The 19867-nt window shown below is 35.1% G+C and overlaps 1 protein-coding gene across 3 annotated transcripts in view; it reads right to left on the minus strand.

The window, feature by feature from the left end:
• Positions 1-7276: 7276 nt before the first annotated feature.
• PRKACB (protein kinase cAMP-activated catalytic subunit beta) overlaps positions 7277-19867 on the minus strand; it is a 143568-nt gene continuing 130977 nt past the window's right edge. For all 3 annotated transcript variants that reach the window (XM_019920056.3, XM_004321691.4, XM_033864238.2), the window contains exons 9-10: positions 16413-16577; positions 7277-10547 (exon numbers count right to left, since the gene is read on the minus strand). In XM_019920056.3, the coding sequence (XP_019775615.1) occupies positions 10422-10547; positions 16413-16577 (291 nt within the window). In that variant the 3' untranslated portion in view covers positions 7277-10421. The remainder of the gene's footprint in view (positions 10548-16412; positions 16578-19867) is intronic.

Raw genomic sequence — 19867 nt, forward strand, 5'->3', positions numbered from 1 at the left:
TTTCTTATTCCTAATGATGTTTATTTTTTTCCTCCTATTTTTCTTTCCTTTAAACTTCCCAGAAGCTATTTCTTCTTTCTGGGACCATTTTCCTTCTTCTTAAAATATAGTTTTAGAATTTCCTTCCTTAGGGAGTATCTGTTGGTAGAAAATTTTCATAATTTATTTTATTTGGGATGATCTTTATTTTGCCAATGTTGTTTCTTCTCTTAGAGTGATGGCTAGGATCACCTTTATTCTTTTTTCTCTTATGTGATGGCTAGGATCCTTCAGTACAATGTATAACAAAAGTGGTGATAATGGGAACATCAGTCAGGAGAAAAGGATCCATTCTAGGTATTTCAACAGAGGAGATTTAATAGAAGAAATTGGTTACACATGTGATGGAAGAATAGAGAGTCAAACAGTTGTACTTCATATAACAACAAAAAAGTACCAGTCATATTATTACTAAAAAGTTTATAAAAAACCAAAAATAAAGACAAATATTAGGATGGTGAAGTTAACCAAAGATAAGCAACAACAGGTAGCTCTATCAGCCCTGGAATAGAAGAAAAAAAGGAGTCAGGGCTCACAGAGCTCAGAAGCTTGGGCTGCCCACTGGAACATGGAACCATGACAGTAATCAAGAGATGGAGCAATGAAGACTCAGGAAATGGTACCGATCGCAGGGAGAGATAGGAAGAGAAACACTCTGATTATATCTTTTGGCCATCCTCCAGTCTTTTCCCATCACTTCCCACTGGCCAGGTCTATCTAGGTGCCAGAGGGCTAGGGTACCTGGGAACTAGAGTCCCCACTTTACAATCAAGCAATAGTTTGCTGAGGTATCGATATATAATTCTAAGTAAAACAATCATTCAAAACTTCGAGGACATTACTTTCTCATTTTTCTGTCTCTTCCTTTTAGAACTTTTAAACAATTTTCTTCACTCTTGAAGCTAATTTCCCATATTTCTTAAGTTTTCTCTCATGTTTTTCTGTCTTTATCTTTGAATATTAACTGAGGGATTTCCTAGACTATATCTTCCAGATCACTAACCTTCTATTATAATCATATCTATTCTAAAATTTATTTTCTTTTCATAATTCTTAAAATCATCTTTACTAAGGTATAATGTACTCATTTTAAAGTATATAGTTCAATGAGTTTTGACAAATGTATACAACCAAAATGCTTTTTGGATGCATTCATGTTGTTGCTGGTATCAGTAGCTTGCTCCTCTTTATTGGCGAGTAGTCTTCCATTGCATGGGTACACCACCATCTGTTGATCCATTTGTTCAGGACTGTTATAAAGTTGCAGTGAACATTCACGTCTTTGTGTGGACATATGTTTTCATTTTCTTGAGTAAATACATAGAGGTAGAAAGGCTAGTTGTGTGGTAAGAAAATGATTAACTTTATAGTAAACTGCCAAACTGTTTTCCAAAGTGGTTGTGCCATTTTCTATTCCCACTAGCAATGCAGTTTCCATCGCTCTACATCCTCACCAACACTTGGTATTCTCAGTGTTTTTAGTCATTCTGTTGGTGTGTAGTGATATCTACTTGTGGTTTTAATTTTCAATTTGCTGATGAATAGCGATGTTGAGTATCTTTTAAGGTGTGCAGAACTGATATTGCTACTCAATTAGGTTCTAGGACAATGCACTTGAATATTCACTGCATGCTAAGCTTCTATGCTTCAGGAAAATCTCAGTTGAAGCCTTTGTTCTATTTGAATTGTGAAGATTGTCTCTACCCCCATCTCTCAGATAATCATATTTTCCACCTAAAATTACATTAAGTCTGGTAGGCAAAATAATGTCTCCCCTGCACTCCCTGTGCCCCAAAGTTGCCCATGCCTAAATCCTCAAAACCTGTGAATGTGTTAGGTTATATGGCAAAGGGAAATTAAGGTTGCTTATCAGCTGATCTTAAAATGAGGAGAGTAGGCTGGATTACCTAGGTTATATAACCCAGGGCTCAATATAATCACAATGGTCTTTAAAAGTGAAAGAGGGAGGCAGAAGAGGATGTCAGAGAGATGCAGTATAAGGACTCAGCCCAAGTTTACTGACTTTGAAGATGGAGGAATAAAGTCACAAGTCCAGGAAAGTGAGCAATCTCTAGAAGCTGGAAAAGGCAAGGAAACAGATTCTCCCCTAGAGATCTAGACAGGAATGCAGGCCTGCTGATGCTTTTTTTTTTTTTTAACATCTTTATTGGAGTATAATTGCTTTACAATGGTGTGTCAGTTTCTGCTTTATAACAAAGTGAATCAGCTATACATACACATATATCCCCGTATCTCCTCCCTCTTGCCTCTCCCTCCCACCTTCCCTATCCCACCCCTCTAGGTGGTCACAAAGCACCGAGCTGATGGCTCTGTGCTATACGGCTGCTTCCCACTAGCTATCTATTATACATTTGGTAGTATATATAAGTCCATGCCACTCTCTCACTTCGTCCCAGCTTACCCTCCCCCATCCCTGTGTCCTCAAGTCCATTCTCAACATCTGCGTCTTTATTCCTGTCCTGCCCCTAGGTTCTTCAGTACTATTTTAATTTTTTTAGATTCCATATATATGTGTTAGCATACGGTATTTGTCTTTCTCTTTCTAACTTACTTCACTCTGTATGACAGACTGTAGGTCCATCCACCTCACTACAAATAACTCAATTTCATTTCTTTTTATGGCTGAGTAATATTTCATTGAATATATGTGCCACATCTTCTTTATCCATTCATCCGATGATGGACACTTAGGTTGTTTCCATCTCCTGGCTATTGTAAATAGAGCTGCAATGAACATTTTGGTACATGACTCTTTTTGAATTATGGTTTTCTCAGGGTATATGCCCAGTAGTGGGATTGCTGGGTCATATGGTAGTTCTATTTGTAGTTTTTTAAGGAACCTCCATACTGTTCTCCACAGTGGCTGTATCAATTTACATTCCCACCAACAGTGTAAGAGGGTTCCCTTTTCTCCACACTCTCTCCAGCATTTATTGTTTGTAGATTTTTTGATGATGGCCATTCTGACTGGTGTGAGGTGATACCGCATTGTACTTTTGATTTGCATTTCTCTAATGATTAATGATGTTGAGCATTCTTTCATGTGTTTGTCGGCAATCTGTATGTCTTCTTTGGAGAAACATCTATTTAGATCTTCTGCCCATTTTTGGATTGGGTTGTTTATTTCTTGATATTGAGCTGCATGAGCTGCTTGTAAATTTTGGAGATTAATCCTTTGTCAGTTGCTTCATTTGCAAATATTTTCTCCCATTCTGAGGGCTGTCTTTTTGTCTTGTTTATGGTTTCCTTTGCTGTGCAAAAGCTTTTAAGTTTCATTAGGTCCCATTTGTTTATTTTTGTTTTTATTTCCATTTCTCTAGGAGGTGGGTCAAAAAGGATCTTGCTGTGATTTATGTCAAAGGGTGTTCTGCCTATGTTTTCCTCTAAGAGTTTGATAGTGTCTGGTCTTACATTTAGGCCTTTAATCCATTTTGAGTTTATTTTTGTGTATGGTGTTAGGGAGTGTTCTAATTTCATTCTTTTACATGTAGCTGTCCAGTTTTCCTAGTACCACTTATTGAAGAGGCTGTCTTTTCTCCATTATATACTCTTTCCTCCTTTATCAAAGGTAAGGTGACCATATGTGCGTGGGTTTATCTCTGAGCTTTGTATCCTGTTCCATTGATCTATATTTCTGTTTTTGTTCCAGTACCATACTGTCTTGATTACTGTAGCTTTGTAGTATAGTCTGAAGTCTGGAAGCCTGATTCCTCCAGCTCTGTTTTTCTTTCTCAAAATTGCTTTGGCTATTCAGGGTCTTTTGTGTTTCCATACAAATTGTGAAATTTTTTGTTTTAGTTCTGTGAAAAATGCCATTAGCAGTTTGATAGGGATTGCATTGAACCTGTAGATTGCTCTGGGTAGTATAGTCATGTTCACAGTGTTGATTCTTCCAATCCAAGAACCTAGAAACAAATACAATGAAAACACAATGACCCAAAACCTATGGGAAGCAGCAAAAGCAGTGCTGAGGGAAGTTTGTAGCAACACAATCCTACCTCAAGAAACAAGAAACATCTCGAATAAACAACCTAACTGTACACCTAAAGCAATTAGAGAAAGAAGAACAAAAAAAGCCCAAAGTTAGCAGAAGGAAAGAAATCATAAAGATCAGATCACAAGTAAATGAGAAAGTAATGAAGACAACAATAGCAAGGATCAATAAAAGTAAAAGCTGCTTCTTTGAGAAGATAAACAAACTTGATAAACCATTAGCCAGACTCATCAAGAAAAAAAGGGAGACGACTCAAATCAGTAGAATTAGAAATGAAAAAGGAGAAGTAACAACTGACACTGCAGAAATACAGAGGATCATGAGAGATTACTACAAGCAACTCTATGCCAATAAAATGGACAACCTGGAAGAAATGGACAAATTCTTAGAAAAGCACAACCTTCCAAGACTGAACAAGGAAGAAACAGAAAATATAAACAGACCAATCACAAGCACTGAAATTGAGACTGTGATTAAAAATCTTCCAACAAATAAAAGCCCAGGACCAGATGGCTTCACAGGCAAATTCTGGCAAACATTTAGAGAAGAGCTAACACCCATCTTTCTCAAACTCTTCCAAAATATAGCAATGGGAACACTCCCAAACTCATTCTACGAGGCCACCATCACCCTGATACCAAAACCAAAGATGTCAGAAAGAAAGAAAACTACAGGCCAATATCACTGATGAACATAGATGCAAAGATCCTCAACAAAATGCTAGCAAACAGAATCCAAGAGGATATTAAAAGGATCATACACCATGATCAAGTGGTGTTTATTCCAGGAATACAAGGATTCTTCAATATATGCAAATCAATCAATGTGATCCACCATATTAACAAATTGAAGGAGAAAAACCATATGATCATCTCAGTAGATGCAGAAAAAGCTTTTGACAAAATTCAACACCCATTTATGATAAAAACCCTCCAGAAAGTAGGCATAGAGGGAACTTACCTCAACATAATAAAGGCCATATATGACAAACCCACAGCCAGCATTGTTCTCAATGGTGAAAAACTGAAACCATTTCCACTAAGATCAGGAACAAGACAAGGTTGCCCACTCTCACCACTCTTATTCAACATAGTTTTGGAAGTTTTAGCCACAGCAATCAGAGAAGAAAAAGAAATAAAAGGAATCCAAATCAGAAAAGAAGTAAATCTGTCTCTGTTTGCAGATGACATTATATTATACATAGAGAATCCTAAAGATGCTACCAGAAAACTACTAGAGCTAATCAATGAATTTGGTACAGTAGCAGGATACAAAATTAATGCACAGAAATCTCTTGCATTCCTATACACTAATGATGAAAAATCTGAAAGAGAAATTAAGGAAACACTCCCATTTACCACTGTAACAAAGAGAATAAAATACCTAGGAATAAACCTACCTAAGGAGATAAAAGACCTGTATGCAGAAAAGTATAAGACACTGATGAAAGGAATTAAAGATGATACAAACAGATGGAGAGATATACCATGATGCTTTGATTTTTAACGCAGTGAGACTCACTTCAGATGTCAGACTTCCAGAGCTGTAAGATAACTTGTGTTGTATTAAACCACTGATTTTGTGGTAATTTGTTACAGTAGCCATAGAAAACTGACATATTAAGGTGATCATTTGCTGTGAGCATTACTACCCCCTCAATAATGACAATGAACCAACTGGGGGTTCCCTCACTAGACCTTTATCCCCATTCCCACTTTCTTTTGGCCATTTCATTAACATCACCATTAAGAGATGAGCAAAGACTCTAAACTCAACCACTCTTGTGTGTTCAATTTTATGTTGTATTATCAAAAGGATAGCTTGATGCCAAGGGTAAGTCTGACCAGGTGTTAGTCGTGGTTTCAGTTACCCGTGCTTTCCCCCACTCTCATTAGCTACTGTTTCCTGTTTCCTGCTAATGTTCCAGGAAAGAATAGAAACAAGCAGCAGGTGCAGTGAGGTCTGTGAGTACACTTTTTTTTTTCTTTTTGGCTTATGGTAAGTATTAGCCAAGTATAAAGCATTTGAAGGGAGATGATGAATTCAAGCCGTTCACCAAGGGAGTACACTCAGTGGGTGTACTAGTTTGTTAGGACTGCCATTACAAAATACCATAGACTGGGTGGTTTAAACAACAGAAATTTATTATCTCACCTTCCTGGAGGCTAGAAGTCCAAGATCAGGGTGTCAGCAGGGTTGTCTTCTTTTGAGGCCTTTCTCCTTGGCTTATAGATGGTCATCTTTCTCTTATGTTCTCACATGGTCTCCCCTCAGTTTGCGTGTTCTCTCTGTCCTAATCTCCTCTTACAAAGACACCAGTCTTATTGGATCAGGGCCCAACATATGACCTAATTTTACCTTAATTATCTCTTTAAAGGCCCTACCTTCAAATACAATCATATTCTGAGGTACTGGGGGTTAGGACTTCAACACAGGAATTTTGGTGGGGCAAAATTCAGCCCTTATCAGAGGGCATGAAGTCTATTAAATAAGGCATATAGAAAATGTTCAGGAAAGCTAAAATCACAAGTATTTAACTTCACATCCAATATTTGTGTGTAAGAGAAAAGTTAAGTGAATTTCAAATGATGATAGTTCTGGAGTGAAGATATGCCCAGATTTTTATAATTAGTTACACAAGGAAGTGAGGAAACCAGAATTTATATTAAGCCCTAACAATGATAAAATGAAGCAATCATAAAAGTAGTATCATGTTACAAAATGCATCAATATTTATAAATGTTTGTAGTAACAAAGCAATAAAAATGGTAAGCTATTAAAATAATTACCTAAAAATGTATTTCTTGAGGTAAAGGACAACTATAGAAACACACATTAATCAACCTGGCTAAAACCGGAAGAGGTAATGGTGAAGCGCAAAAGCGCCTCTAAAGAAAAAAGTATAAATTCATAGTTCATTATTACAATAGTATGAGGGCTCTTGTAGTGTCAGTCTTTTAAATATGAATATTTTCAACATTATTTTAAGAATAATTTAGACTAATAGCATCATGAAAAAGCAGAAACACTTTTAGATACTATGGAATAAATCTAATAGTTTTTCAGTAAATACACAGTTGGAATAGACTAGTGGACATTTGACCCTCTCTTGCTCTGTTCTCACCCAAATACATAAAAGCTAGGAATCCATAAGCATCTGTGGTGTATGCAGAAAATAAATCAGGAAATAAGGGCACTAAATAGAATCCAAGACTCAATAAATTGTTTTATCTTTTCAAGATACTTTAATTTTGCAGTTATTGATTAATTATAAAACACAGTTGTTTTCAGCATTTCCTAGCTACAGTAGTGCATAGGAAATTCCATTCTAAACAAAGAAGTAATTAATGAAATAACAACACACCTTAACATTTTACATTGATAGGTTACAGTTTACAAGGTGCTTTCACGTACATTATTTCATTTGATTCTTCAACAAGCAGAAAAAACAGTGGGAAAGAAATATGATTTTTTTAGGCTTACAATGAGTATTTTCAGGCCAATGGGCAGTCACTACAAGAACATATCAGAACAAGACAGCAGTGCCCACAAGCCACAATATCTTTTTGGTAGGCTGACAGTTTGATATCAATTGGATATTTAGCATCAGTGAAGGAGGAAGGAATCAGAACAGACACGAGGTTCTCATGATATTCAAAGAATTGTAAGAACACTGTAGAGTAAGGAGAAGAAAGATGCCCTAAAATATAGCCTTACTGAGACTTGCTTCTAAGCATGTTATCCCTTCAAAACGTCAAAAAGAGTCGTCACAACATGTGAAAATTAGAAGGGACCTTAGAAACTGCCTAATGGAACTCTTCCATTTCATAGATAAGAGAACTGAGGCCAAGGTCATTGCTGATAGTGACAGACCAGGCTTGACAGATGCCTTGACTTTCAGTCTAGGGCTCCTTCCTCGACAATGCCGTGTCATTATTTCTTCTGTTTCAAATAACGTAATCTGATATTAAATACTGATTCATTCCACTTATTTATTAATCAAACTTTTATCTTATTTTTGGCTCAATTGTGGCTGAAACTGGGAGTTTTATATAATTCTACGATATTCTAATTCAATGTACTTGAGTGGTCAGAAATAGACTCCGTTGATATATTTGAAAGCTTGCTGGTGTCCTTTAAATGGAGAGTTAAAATGGAACGGCTAAATATCCCTCAAAACCAATGTATGCCTAGGGTAATCGACCTAGGTAGATTCTATAGCAAATTGTGCCGGGCAGTAGTAATTTCATATATTTTTTTTTTTTTTAGAATTCATAGAAATCTTTTTAATTACTGAAAACTAAAAATGTAATAATCAAAATGTCACCCCCATGATTTACTAAAATTATTTTGTAATAATTTTACAATAATATACAACAAAGGTACCATAGCATTTATAGCATACATATAGAATACATGATGAGCATGTTCTTGGGTCTAAATGAAATACAAAAAAAGTAATTAAAATTTTTTAGATTTATTAACATGATATATTTTTGTTACATAAAACTTGCTACAGCAAAGTATTTCATATTTTTCTTGCACATTTTAAATATAGGTGACCAACAAATCAGTATCAGCTTTTAAGTGACATGACCATGCAGAAACACTTGACAACCAAAAGATGTACAGACTGATAAGGAGAATATCTCAGACAGATTTTTTCAGTGTCTTCAAAGGTTTTACAAGGGTGTGGTACAGATGAAAAGAAGTAGAATCAGTGACCTACCTGCACCGATAATGAAGCAAATAGAGTGCTTATATACATTAAGACCAGTTTGATTAAACACAACTCATCTTATATGCATATAAATTGATCATAAAAAATGAACACAGTTTATTTTCAACTATTTTGGTGTGTTGTTTTAAGATAGGTCACTGACACATAGAGATAAAACCAGACAGGAAATTTAAAAGCAAAGAAAAAACATATTTAAAAAACTGAGTTAAGCCGTGGAGTCTCAACAAACAGTGAACGAAATGTGCAAAAGTGCTTGAAATTTCCACATGACAGCAATGATAAGTCAACTGGCAAAAAAGTATATTAAAAAAAACTAAACTCAAATACTAAAATTGTATCTGCATGATCATAATTCCATTTACTGAAAGAAGAGGCAAGAAATTACAACATATCTAAAAATACCACACCTCAAAACTAAAACACAGTTGTGGTAGTTTTATAAATTTTGTCCCCTTTCCTCATTGCTGAGGCATAGGATGAAAGCCAAAGTTGCAACAGGGCCTCTACCTCAGGCTGACAAATACAGTACACCAGCATAATCACCTGACAACAACTTTTGTTCTTACTGTGACAAAACAAAGCAAAGCAAAGCAAAATAAACAAAAAAACCTCTATATTTAAACAAAAGTGCCTCTATATTGTTTACAAGAATCAAGCCACTTGTTTGACTTAGCTAAGTATTTGTTCACTTAATGTTCTTTTTACTTCATTTCTCTTCCTTTCAAAAGTTTACAATGGGGACTATTTGAGAAACTTAAAAATGTGTCACTTTCATTAGTCATGTTCTATTAAAATACTGGCTAAAACCCTTATGGAAAGTTAAAGTTTAGAAATCTTAGAACTCTTCTCTGATACCTACATAAATGCTGGTATCAAGTGAGAGAACCTGGGCGATGATGATCCATATCATTAGCTTTTCCTGCAAAGGAGACACGCTTGTCATACTGCACAGGCTGGTCGCTTATTTACTCGAGGGGAGGATGACAGGAAAGGCGGTGAAGTGAAATAGAGCTTCTGATCTGTAGGAATCCAAATTGCTGGGTCTAGCTACTCTGTATTAGTTCTAGGAAAGTTATTGTTTTATTTGTATAAATATCCTTGGTGTAAAGACATTCTATCTTCAAAAATTGTCCAGCGTTTTGGCAAAACCTAATATGAGCTACTCAAAGTAAAAATAATTATTAGAAAGTATATCCTTAAGCAACTAACAAAAATATTGGTAAGAACTACTAAAAGCAACATATATCCTTCCCTTCCAATGTCACATAGCCGTAACACTGCCCATCTGCAACACCAGCAAAATAAAATGAAGCACTATTTGCAGAAAAATTAATGAAAATGAAACGGGAAGAAATGGATTTAGGAGAAGAGGAGAAAGACGAACCAAAGAGAAGCAGGAAAGTGTCTAGTTCTGTGTTATGGCACAGACAATGCTTGCTTAGCGGTGCCTTGTTACATAGTTGGATGTAGAGTGCACAGACGGATGACGGCAATAAAGACCTCACTCAGTCGCTGGAATGAAGGAACTAGGTAACTGCTTCGACAAGAACGGTCTCAGCTCTACCTTATCTCTTAACAGAGTGCAAAGACTGAGTGTGAGCTCTGATGTCATCTTGTTGCTCATCTCTAAAATTCACAAAATTCTTTTCCACATTTTTCTGTTATAGAGACACGGATATCTTCTTCTTCATAGTCATCAAAATTGCTGGTATCTCCAGAGCCTCTGAACTTTGGTATGAATGGAGCTTCAACCTATAATTGACACAGAGAGAGAAACAAGAGTGATATTGTGATTTATAATAAGAAATATATATTTGGTCTTTGTGCCAGTTACTGGCACAAAGCTCCTAAAACCCTTGGATTTCCTGAGTTGAGAGTGGCAAAAAGTGTCTTTTGTTATGTTAATGAGGTGTCTTTGGGAAAGCCCCTAAGTAACCTAAGGATGGAGGCTGGTTCCCAGGGGACCCAACCCTGTGATTAGAAGGTTGGAACTTTCAATCCCACTCCCTGACCTTCTGGGAGGGGAGAGGGACTGGAGACTGAGTTCAGTTACCAATGGACAATGAATGAATCAATCATGCCTATGTAATGAGGCCTCCATAAAACCCCAAAAGGAAGGGGTTTGGGTTTCGAAGAGCTCCTGGGTTGGTGAACAAGTGGGGATTTGGGGAGAGTGGCTTGGAGAGAGCAGGAAGCTCTGAGCCCCTTCCCACACACCTTGCCCTGTGCCTCTCTTCCATCTGGCTATTCCTGAGTTATATAATAAGCTGGTCACCCAGTAAGTAGTTTCTCAGTTCTGTGAGCCACTCTAGCAAATTAATCGACCCCCAGGTGTTTGTGGGAATCTTGACCTATAGCCCATTAGTCAGAAGCAAAAACTGGACTGGCAATTGGTATCTCCAGATAGATAGTGTCAGAAGTGTTAACTGCTTGGTGATATGGAAAAAGAGGAAAAACAAATGCCAGAGAATTTCCAAACAAACACTAAGGAAAATAAATTCCGCCTATTTACTACACAGTGGCAATCTTTAAATGCCTTTAAGTCCCTAAATGATCACAACATTAAAAGAAGAAGCAAACTATAGGTTTGCTATTTATCTCAATATTTTCATTCAAGGAATGGTACAGGCCAACAACAATACTTGAGATTTCTAGGATAATTAACTGCTGGCATCAAAATGCTGGCACTTAAGGTTACAGAACTCCAGTTTTTCCTGTATCAGTTCTTTACTTCTAAAGTCCATTTTCTACCCCCTTTTCCTTAATTCCTTCCTCCTGAGGTTACAGATAATTCAGATTTATTTTTAATCATTTTTTTTTAATTCCCAACACTATTTTGTTAAAATAGCTGGCTATCAAAAATTTCTGAGAAATTTGAAAAAAATCTCTTTTAGAATTACAAAATTGTTAAATTCTGAACAGTTTTCTCTTTGGATCCTAAAAATAAAATGTCTTTCCATTACTTAAAATATGGTCTGTATAAAGATAATGCGGTGTACTGAATATGTTTGAGGAAAAGATGTGAAAAATTGAAACAATAACACCACAATTTACACAGCATCTATAATGTTTACTAACAATTATATGCAGGCTGTTTCATTTCTTCCTCAACATAACACTGTGAGGGAGGCAGGGAAGGTAGCCTTATTCCCATTTTACAGATTATAAGACAGAAAGTTGACCAAATTCATGTGACTAATAAGTGGCTAAAGCAGGTTTCAAATTCATTAGGTCTCCACTTCCAGTCCAGAGCTGTTTCTAATATTTATACCAGTGGTTTCCAAAGTTTTTTGATTTATATGCCCTTTAGTAAAACATTTTTGAGTATATATCACCAATAAATGTATAGTTATTTATTTATAAATTATTTACACACATGGCTGAACTATTATAAGATACACACAAACAAGACATCTAAAAAGAATAAGGTAAAAAATAAGTAGGAATGGGAAGTCTAATATCTTATTGTTTGCCAGATGGTTGCCTATGTGCCCTGCATTGGGGCCTGCAGTTCTGCACTGCACAGAAGAATGGGCTAAGCAGACAGTCGCCTCATGTCTACTAGCAAGGCAGCAGTTTAGGATCACACCTACTGAGACAATCTCTGGAAAATGATTGTACAGTTTGAGCTGTCCAGGCCATTTTCTCCCATTTTTTGTCTTTCTGCCAGATGCCTTTGTCTATTCCGTTGTTCATGAGCACTTGGTCAGAGAATAAAAAAGGACTAAGAAAACTGTTCAAATTTACTATCATTTTTGTACTTCTCTACATACTTAGAATTGAGATGATAGTAAAACAAATGGCTATGTTAAAGTACTGAATTATTTCTGTTTGTAAATTATCCAGAGAGCCCCAAGTCCATTTTTGTTAATCATCAAGATTTGCTATTGATCAATTTGCCCAATAAAATAACCTGTTTGTTTTAGTGTGCTACTTCTTGGCAGATAAGCTGTTTACTACCTGAGATAAATCCAGCCCTTGGAAAGCACTGAGCAGTAGAAGTTCTACCCATTTTAAGAATAATTGTTTAAAATACATGATATGTAAAGATTAGTAAATGTTGGCTAAAATAAAATTGAAAATATTCATTATACATCATAAATCTTTAAGATACTAATAAAAAGTACAAACTTCAACAAAGTCTAATCAATTCATCTAAATATAGCATTAACTAACAATAATATAATAAATATAATATAAATAGTGCTAATTACAAAGGGATATAAATGATTTTATAGGAAAATATAAATTTCTATAATTGACTTTATAAGAGGCAAAAATTTGAAGAGGCCAATATCCACAGGAGAATTAATTTCTTAAAATTTCCAAGGTATAAATATAATTCCTATGTTCCTTAAATTTCCCAAAGAATAAGAAACATGGAAAATTTCCAGACTCATTTTATGAATCCATATAATCTCAACTCCAGAAAACAAAAAGTATAGATCAATAAAACTTATGACTATGGAAGTAAAAATCCTAAATAAAACTTTAGCAAATTGATTTTAGGCAGATATTAAAATAATAATACCCTATGATTAAATGATGTTCACTTCAGGAATGTTAGGATATCTCACTGATGTAACTCCTTATACTAATATGTCAAAGAAGGTAAAATACGGTACACTAGCAATCAAGGATATTTCCTTAAGCTGATCAGGAATACTTATCCAAGACAAATAGCTAATTTTATATTTGGTGGTAAAGCATAAAAGGCATTCCCATTCAAAAGAGGAACAAGATAAGACAGCTCAACAGGCCCACAGTTTTAAAATATTCTAGACATTCTAGCATATATAATAAAACAAAATGGAAATAAAAGATACAAATATTGAAAAAGAAGAGGCAAATGACACCTCCACCCACTGTGATTATCTGTCAATAAAATCCAAGGAAATCAATAACAGAATTTATTTAGTAAGGTAGCCAATTGTAACAAACATAGAAATGTTTTCTCCCTTGTGCTCTTACAATGGACGAGAAACACATTCACAGTAGCAACCAAAATATAAATTTAAGGAATAACTTTGAGAGAGAAATTGGACCTGTATGAGGGAAGGGGTTTCTAAAACTTTATCAAATGACAGAAAATATCTGAATAACTGCAGAAATATAACATGCTCATTAAAAAGAACCCTAAAGATTTTGGTTCTCTTCTAATTAATATACTGTAATCCCAATTAAGATCCCCCAGTACAACATAAATATTTGGAAAGACCAATAAAACAGAGGAGTTATTGTTTAATGGGTACAGAGTTTCAGTTTTGCAAGAAGAAAAAGTTCTGGAGATGGATGGTGGTGATGGTGGCACAACAATATTAATGTACTTAATGCCACTGAACTGTACACTTACATATGGTTAAGATATTAAATTTTACGTTATGTGTACTTTACTACAATAAAACTGGAAAAAATTGAATTATGTATTTTTCATAAATATTTATAAGAATTCCACATATTAAATATATAAGTATTTTGAAAATTGAAATAAAAAACATTATAAAGCTACATAAAATGGTGTGGTGGTGTGGTATACAGTACAAGAAGAGACAAAAAGAGCTCATAAAAAATGAAGTTCAGAAACAGACTGAAGTATATAATAATTTAGTATTAGGAAAGGTAGAGTTTCAAATAAGCAGTCAGATAATTATTATTCAACAAATGCTAAGAGGATAATTGGTTAACTATTAAACAACAATAACAAAAAGAAGTTAGATCAAAAAGCACTAAAAGAAAATGTAGATTAAATAAGTCACCCAAATAGAATCTTGTAGTAGGTAGTAATTGTGATGTAATGGCCTGAAGCTAAGGGGAAAATGCAGGGTCGGAAGAAGTAGATCTACTACTGAAGGTGGTCACTGAAGTCATGGGAATGGACTGTGGTGAGGAAAAGCACAGAGAAAAGGAATAAATATGCCAACTGTTAATAGAGGTGCTGTCTGGATGATGGGATTATGATGATTTCAAATCTATTTACTTAACAGATTACCTGATGATAACTATATGAAACATACCTCAACCAGAAAGAAAAATAGAGCCTGGACCAATCTATTTAATCTTTCTCTCCAAACTACTCTTCCTTTTGCATCCTCTACCTTAATACAAATCTTAAGGATGAGAAATCTGATGCTTTAAAGTGGTTAAGTAATTTGCTTGAGATCTCACTCCTAATGGTTGTCTGATCTGGGATTCAGATCAATGTCTACCTAACCCCAGAGTTCATGCTCGCTCTCTTCTGCCTTCTGAGGCAGAGTCTTCCTACTCCAAAATTGCTCAAAGCATGAAAGTCAAGCATGTAATATGTAAAATCTATGAATATCTTATGAAACAATGTACTGTTGAGTGGTTTGGGGCTTTATTTTAATAACCATGTTAAAAGGCCTTTAAAGGGGGTAATGTGATCTTGGAATTGGGAATCTGAAGAACTTGGAATCAAACATAGGCATTATTTAGCAGCTGTATGATTATGTTTAAAGCAGTTAGCCTTTCTGAGCTGATTTTCTTATCAGTAAAATGGGGAAAATGGTACCACTTATCCCATAGGATTACTTCAAAGATTAAAATGAGAGGTTACAGAGTTGCTTTCATTAATTTGAAAGTACTGCACTGGTGCTAGGAAATTTAGAAAAAAACATGAAAATATAAAATATTTATTTATTAGATCTAAAATCTATTTTAAATTGCTTTGGACCTTGTTCTTGACTACATAACACAACCAGCTGAGATAATGATGCTAACGGCTATGTTTCAATGACTTTAATGGTTAGAGAGTTTTTGAACCCCTTTGAGATGCAAAGGCTGTACTGCACTCACATTGTCTTGGTCTTGATATATTTTCTATTTGCTGCATTCTAAAATTCTTTTAATGTTTTTAAAAAAATCTTTTATAAAAAATATAAATTAGAAAAACTGTGCTATTAATAATTTGAGCATTTACATTTTTTTCCTAAGGAAATTCACTCATGTGGCTGCATGGCATTATTAAATATGGCAAATTTCTGAAACATTAGAAGTTTTTGTTTTATGAAAAAAAAGAAAAAATTAACATATTCAAGATGAAGACACTTTATTCATACAAACTATCTTTAACTGGGCATTTAAGAAGCAAAAGGAGAGATGAAAGTAATTCAGCACCGCAAAATCTTTTCTTAAATGTCTCAATTTATTACAAAGGTAAAGTAATAATGACTGAAAAATATCTGATGAATCCAGCACTTAAACGTTATTATATCTGGCTGTATGCCAATTCTGGGTACGAGAATATATTTGCTTACATATCATCCTACTAGTGTGGCTTCACATCAGTTTTGAAGTGCAAACCATTACGACATTGTCTAATATATAATTGTCATGGCATTATGAAAAGAGGCATGGGTAGGAAAAATTTAACCAGGAAAACATTTCAATTGGTGGTCAAAATAGAATATACACTTTCCCTTCTATCAAGGAGAAAACTCATTTTTAAGTTGTGGGCTATAAAGGTTAAGTCTTGCATAAGATTAATTCAAAAGGTAAAAAAAAAATAAAACCATGTGTTAAGTTAAAGATACCTCTACTACATATAATTTAAACAGCAACTTTTAAAAAGCTTTTAAATTAAAGAAAGAAAAGGCTCACCTTCCTCTGGTAAATAGCAATCCAATCAGTTGTGGCAAACCACTTGTGAGTTTTTATATCACTCACACCATTCTTTAGATTTCCAAACCGCTTCGTCAGGTCCACCTGCAGCAGGTTCCTTAGAAGGTCCTTGAGATCTGAACTGAAGTGAGAAGGGAATCGAACCTGCAAAACAGACCATGTGGTAAAACACACATTCCAAAATTTTTTTTTGAGGTGATAGATCATTATATAAACAAAAATATAGCGGCTTCCATGGTGGCACAGTGGTTGAGAGTCCACCTGCCGATGCAGGGGACACGGGTTCATGCCCCGGTCCAGGAAGATCCCACATGCCGCAGAGCAGCTGGGCCCGTGAGCCATGGCCGCTGAGCCTGCGTGTCTGGAGCCTGTGCTCCGCAACGGGAGAGGCCACAACAGTGAGAGGCCCACGTACCGCAAAAAAAAAAAAAAATAAAAAAAATAAAAAAATGTAGTGATGACCTTCAGATATTTTTAACTACACACTTCAGTCTCCATAGTAGTCTTTAAAAAAGAGAACTGAGTCAATGAATTAAAACTGTTCTCTTAGGGCCTTGTTTTGGTCATGGACTCTCTTTAAGAACATGGGCCCCTCTCCAGAAAAATGTGCATAACTACAGAACTTTTCCAGCAATGTCAGAAGGTTTACCCATCTTCAAGAGAGACCCCTTGGATCCCACATGATAAATCTTGTGTCTTAGCAACATACAAATTTAAACTTGCAACTTAAATAGAAAAACACCATATGAAAGATATCAGTATGTACATTTTTGAAAGAGATGATCAAAAAGGAAGTCTAAAAATGACTATAAAAATCCACACTGCCTTTCATAGCATAGGAAACTACTTTTCTTTTACTTATGAGTGACTTTTAAAAATAATTCTGCTATTATGCAATAGTGCAAAAAATGATTTAGATTGGTTTAAAAGCATTTTCTACTTTCTAAACTGTGAAGACTTTACAATTAGTTGACTGGCCCCCAGGCTTAAAAACAAACAAAAAACCCCCAAATAACTGAAGATGTTATATATCAAGTAATCAATAAAATAAAGTACCAGTCATTGGAGACCTAGGTCTACTTTTTGTTTTGTTTAAACACATTCTTCTCCTCTCTCTACTCCAACCTAACTCCCAGTTTTCACCCTATTATTAATATGGGTACTGAAAAATTAAATTAAAATGAGTACTACTAAAGGATGATATTAGAAGAAACAGCTGCATCTATGTCTCCTTACTCTTCCTTCATTACTACCACCTCTCCATTATCCTTTTCAACTTGTGTTCGATCATTTCCACTGCCCTCTTCCCCATCACACACACAGGTATGTATGTGCATATACCTACATGTGTGTGAGCACATGCACTTTCATTTTAATCCCATTTTCCTATCGTGCACTTACAGGTCCCATTTCATGTTCCCACCTTCACTAAATACAAACATTATTCTCTGGATTATCATGGCCTTAACTTCAAACTGACCATAAATCTCTGAAGAAATGCTTTAAAGGGTTAACAGATCCATTTCTGAACTTGCATTCTTTCTTTTGTTCTCTACAAGTGCCACCATCACCTTATAACTTGCAATGTGCATCATTACATTACCTCAGGTGATCTTCACAGTGCACTCATTCATTTAACTATGCTGAAGTATTTGTGCATGTCTGTCTCGCCCAGACTGTGAGCTTCTGGAGGGAAGGTACTATGCTATTTTTGTGTTTCTATTCCCAGGATTTATTAGATCACTTCAAATAATATACTTCATCCATTCCACAATTACCTATTGAGTACCTACTATGTACCAGGCACTGTTCTAGGTGCTGAATATACAACAGTGAGCAAAAACAAAGTCTGATTTCTTGGTACTTACATCCTAGTTGGATATGACATACTTGGTGAATATGGTATTAACTCTGTTCTAAAGATGGAGAAACTAAGATTTCAGGGACATTATATACCTTACCCAATCATGACACTATAAAGTAGCAGAGCTGGGATGAGAAATCTTGTCTTACAGTTCCCAGCCTCATGAATTTTGCTCTTTATTACATTATCTTCAAACATATAGAACTTCTTAATTTATATTCTGACTTTGAAAAAGTTCAACATACTTGATATACATTCTCATGTTCTCAAAGCAGAAGTTAAATCATTAGGATGCAAAGCTAGAAATCTATGGCAATGCTAGATTCATAACCATAGTCTTCTGATTGCCACTCTCATGCTATTCTGTGAATAAATATTTCTCAAAGTGTGGTCCTAGGGACCACTTTCATCTAAATCAACTGGGAAGTAGAGGATGATAATGCAGATAACTGGGGCTTATCTCAGATGTTAATGGTATTGGGCCTGAAAATCTGAGCTTCTATCTCCAAGTAATTCATCTGTACATGAAAGCTTGAGAAGCACTATTTGTAACACTATTTACTATTTATACAGAAGTTTTATTTTTTCTTCTAGTGACAGATCAAAAAACAATTTTAGTGTAAGTAATAAACTAAGTCACCATCATACCAGAGGAAAAGTAGTATTGTGTCAAGCAAACAAAGACTATTTGAAGGCTGAAGGTTTGGGGTCAACTCATATTAGCAACTAAAAAAACTTCATTTTTGCAAAGCCTATATTATTACAGATTATTAGAGGTTTTATGTTCTAAAAAAAAAAAAAAGATGTGAACTACCACCCTCTCTAGTTTTTGCTTTTGACACAATGGCTTATTAGAAGTTAGGCACTATGCCAAACAGTTTATATTCACTGGCTCATAAAATCCAGAACGTAACACCGAGGTAAATACGATTATTATCCCCACTTTACAGGTGATGCAGTTAAAACCTACAGAGATTAAGTAATTGGCCCAGATTGCAGAGATAATAAGTGGTAAGGCTATAATTGCAAACCAGGCTCTCCAACTCCAGGGTATATACTCTAGCTTCAGGTTGTTGTCAGGAACCTTATAAAAGAATGAAAATTTCATCTTAAAAATACTTGCTGCACATTTCCTGATTTATCCTACTTGGAGTAAAAACTAGAGAATATAGGGTATTCAAAGACACACTGTCCACTTGAAAAATACCACGATTATTTATACAATGGTTATATTCTAATTTTGTTTAGATTCCAAAGGAATAACTCATTTGAAGTATACTTATCTTCATTTAGAATAGAGTTTGCATGAACTGTTCAATATAATGTATCAGTTATTCTCCACTTCATGATGTTCGGAATGGCAGACAGTGATGTACTACATATAAACTATCTTCTGAATTCAGGTAATATGCAATGCAATGGATAAAGAATATATACACCTGAATAAAGTAGTTTTTTATGTAGAATGCAGATACAGTGATGGTCTTGAATTAGTTAATGAGAACATTTATTTGGTTACTCCCCAGAACAGTGATTCTCAAATGGGGAATGGTGGTAGAGGGTTGTGATG

Source organism: Tursiops truncatus, chromosome 1 (genome assembly GCF_011762595.2).
Source record: "Tursiops truncatus isolate mTurTru1 chromosome 1, mTurTru1.mat.Y, whole genome shotgun sequence".
Lineage (NCBI taxonomy): Eukaryota > Metazoa > Chordata > Mammalia > Artiodactyla > Delphinidae > Tursiops > Tursiops truncatus.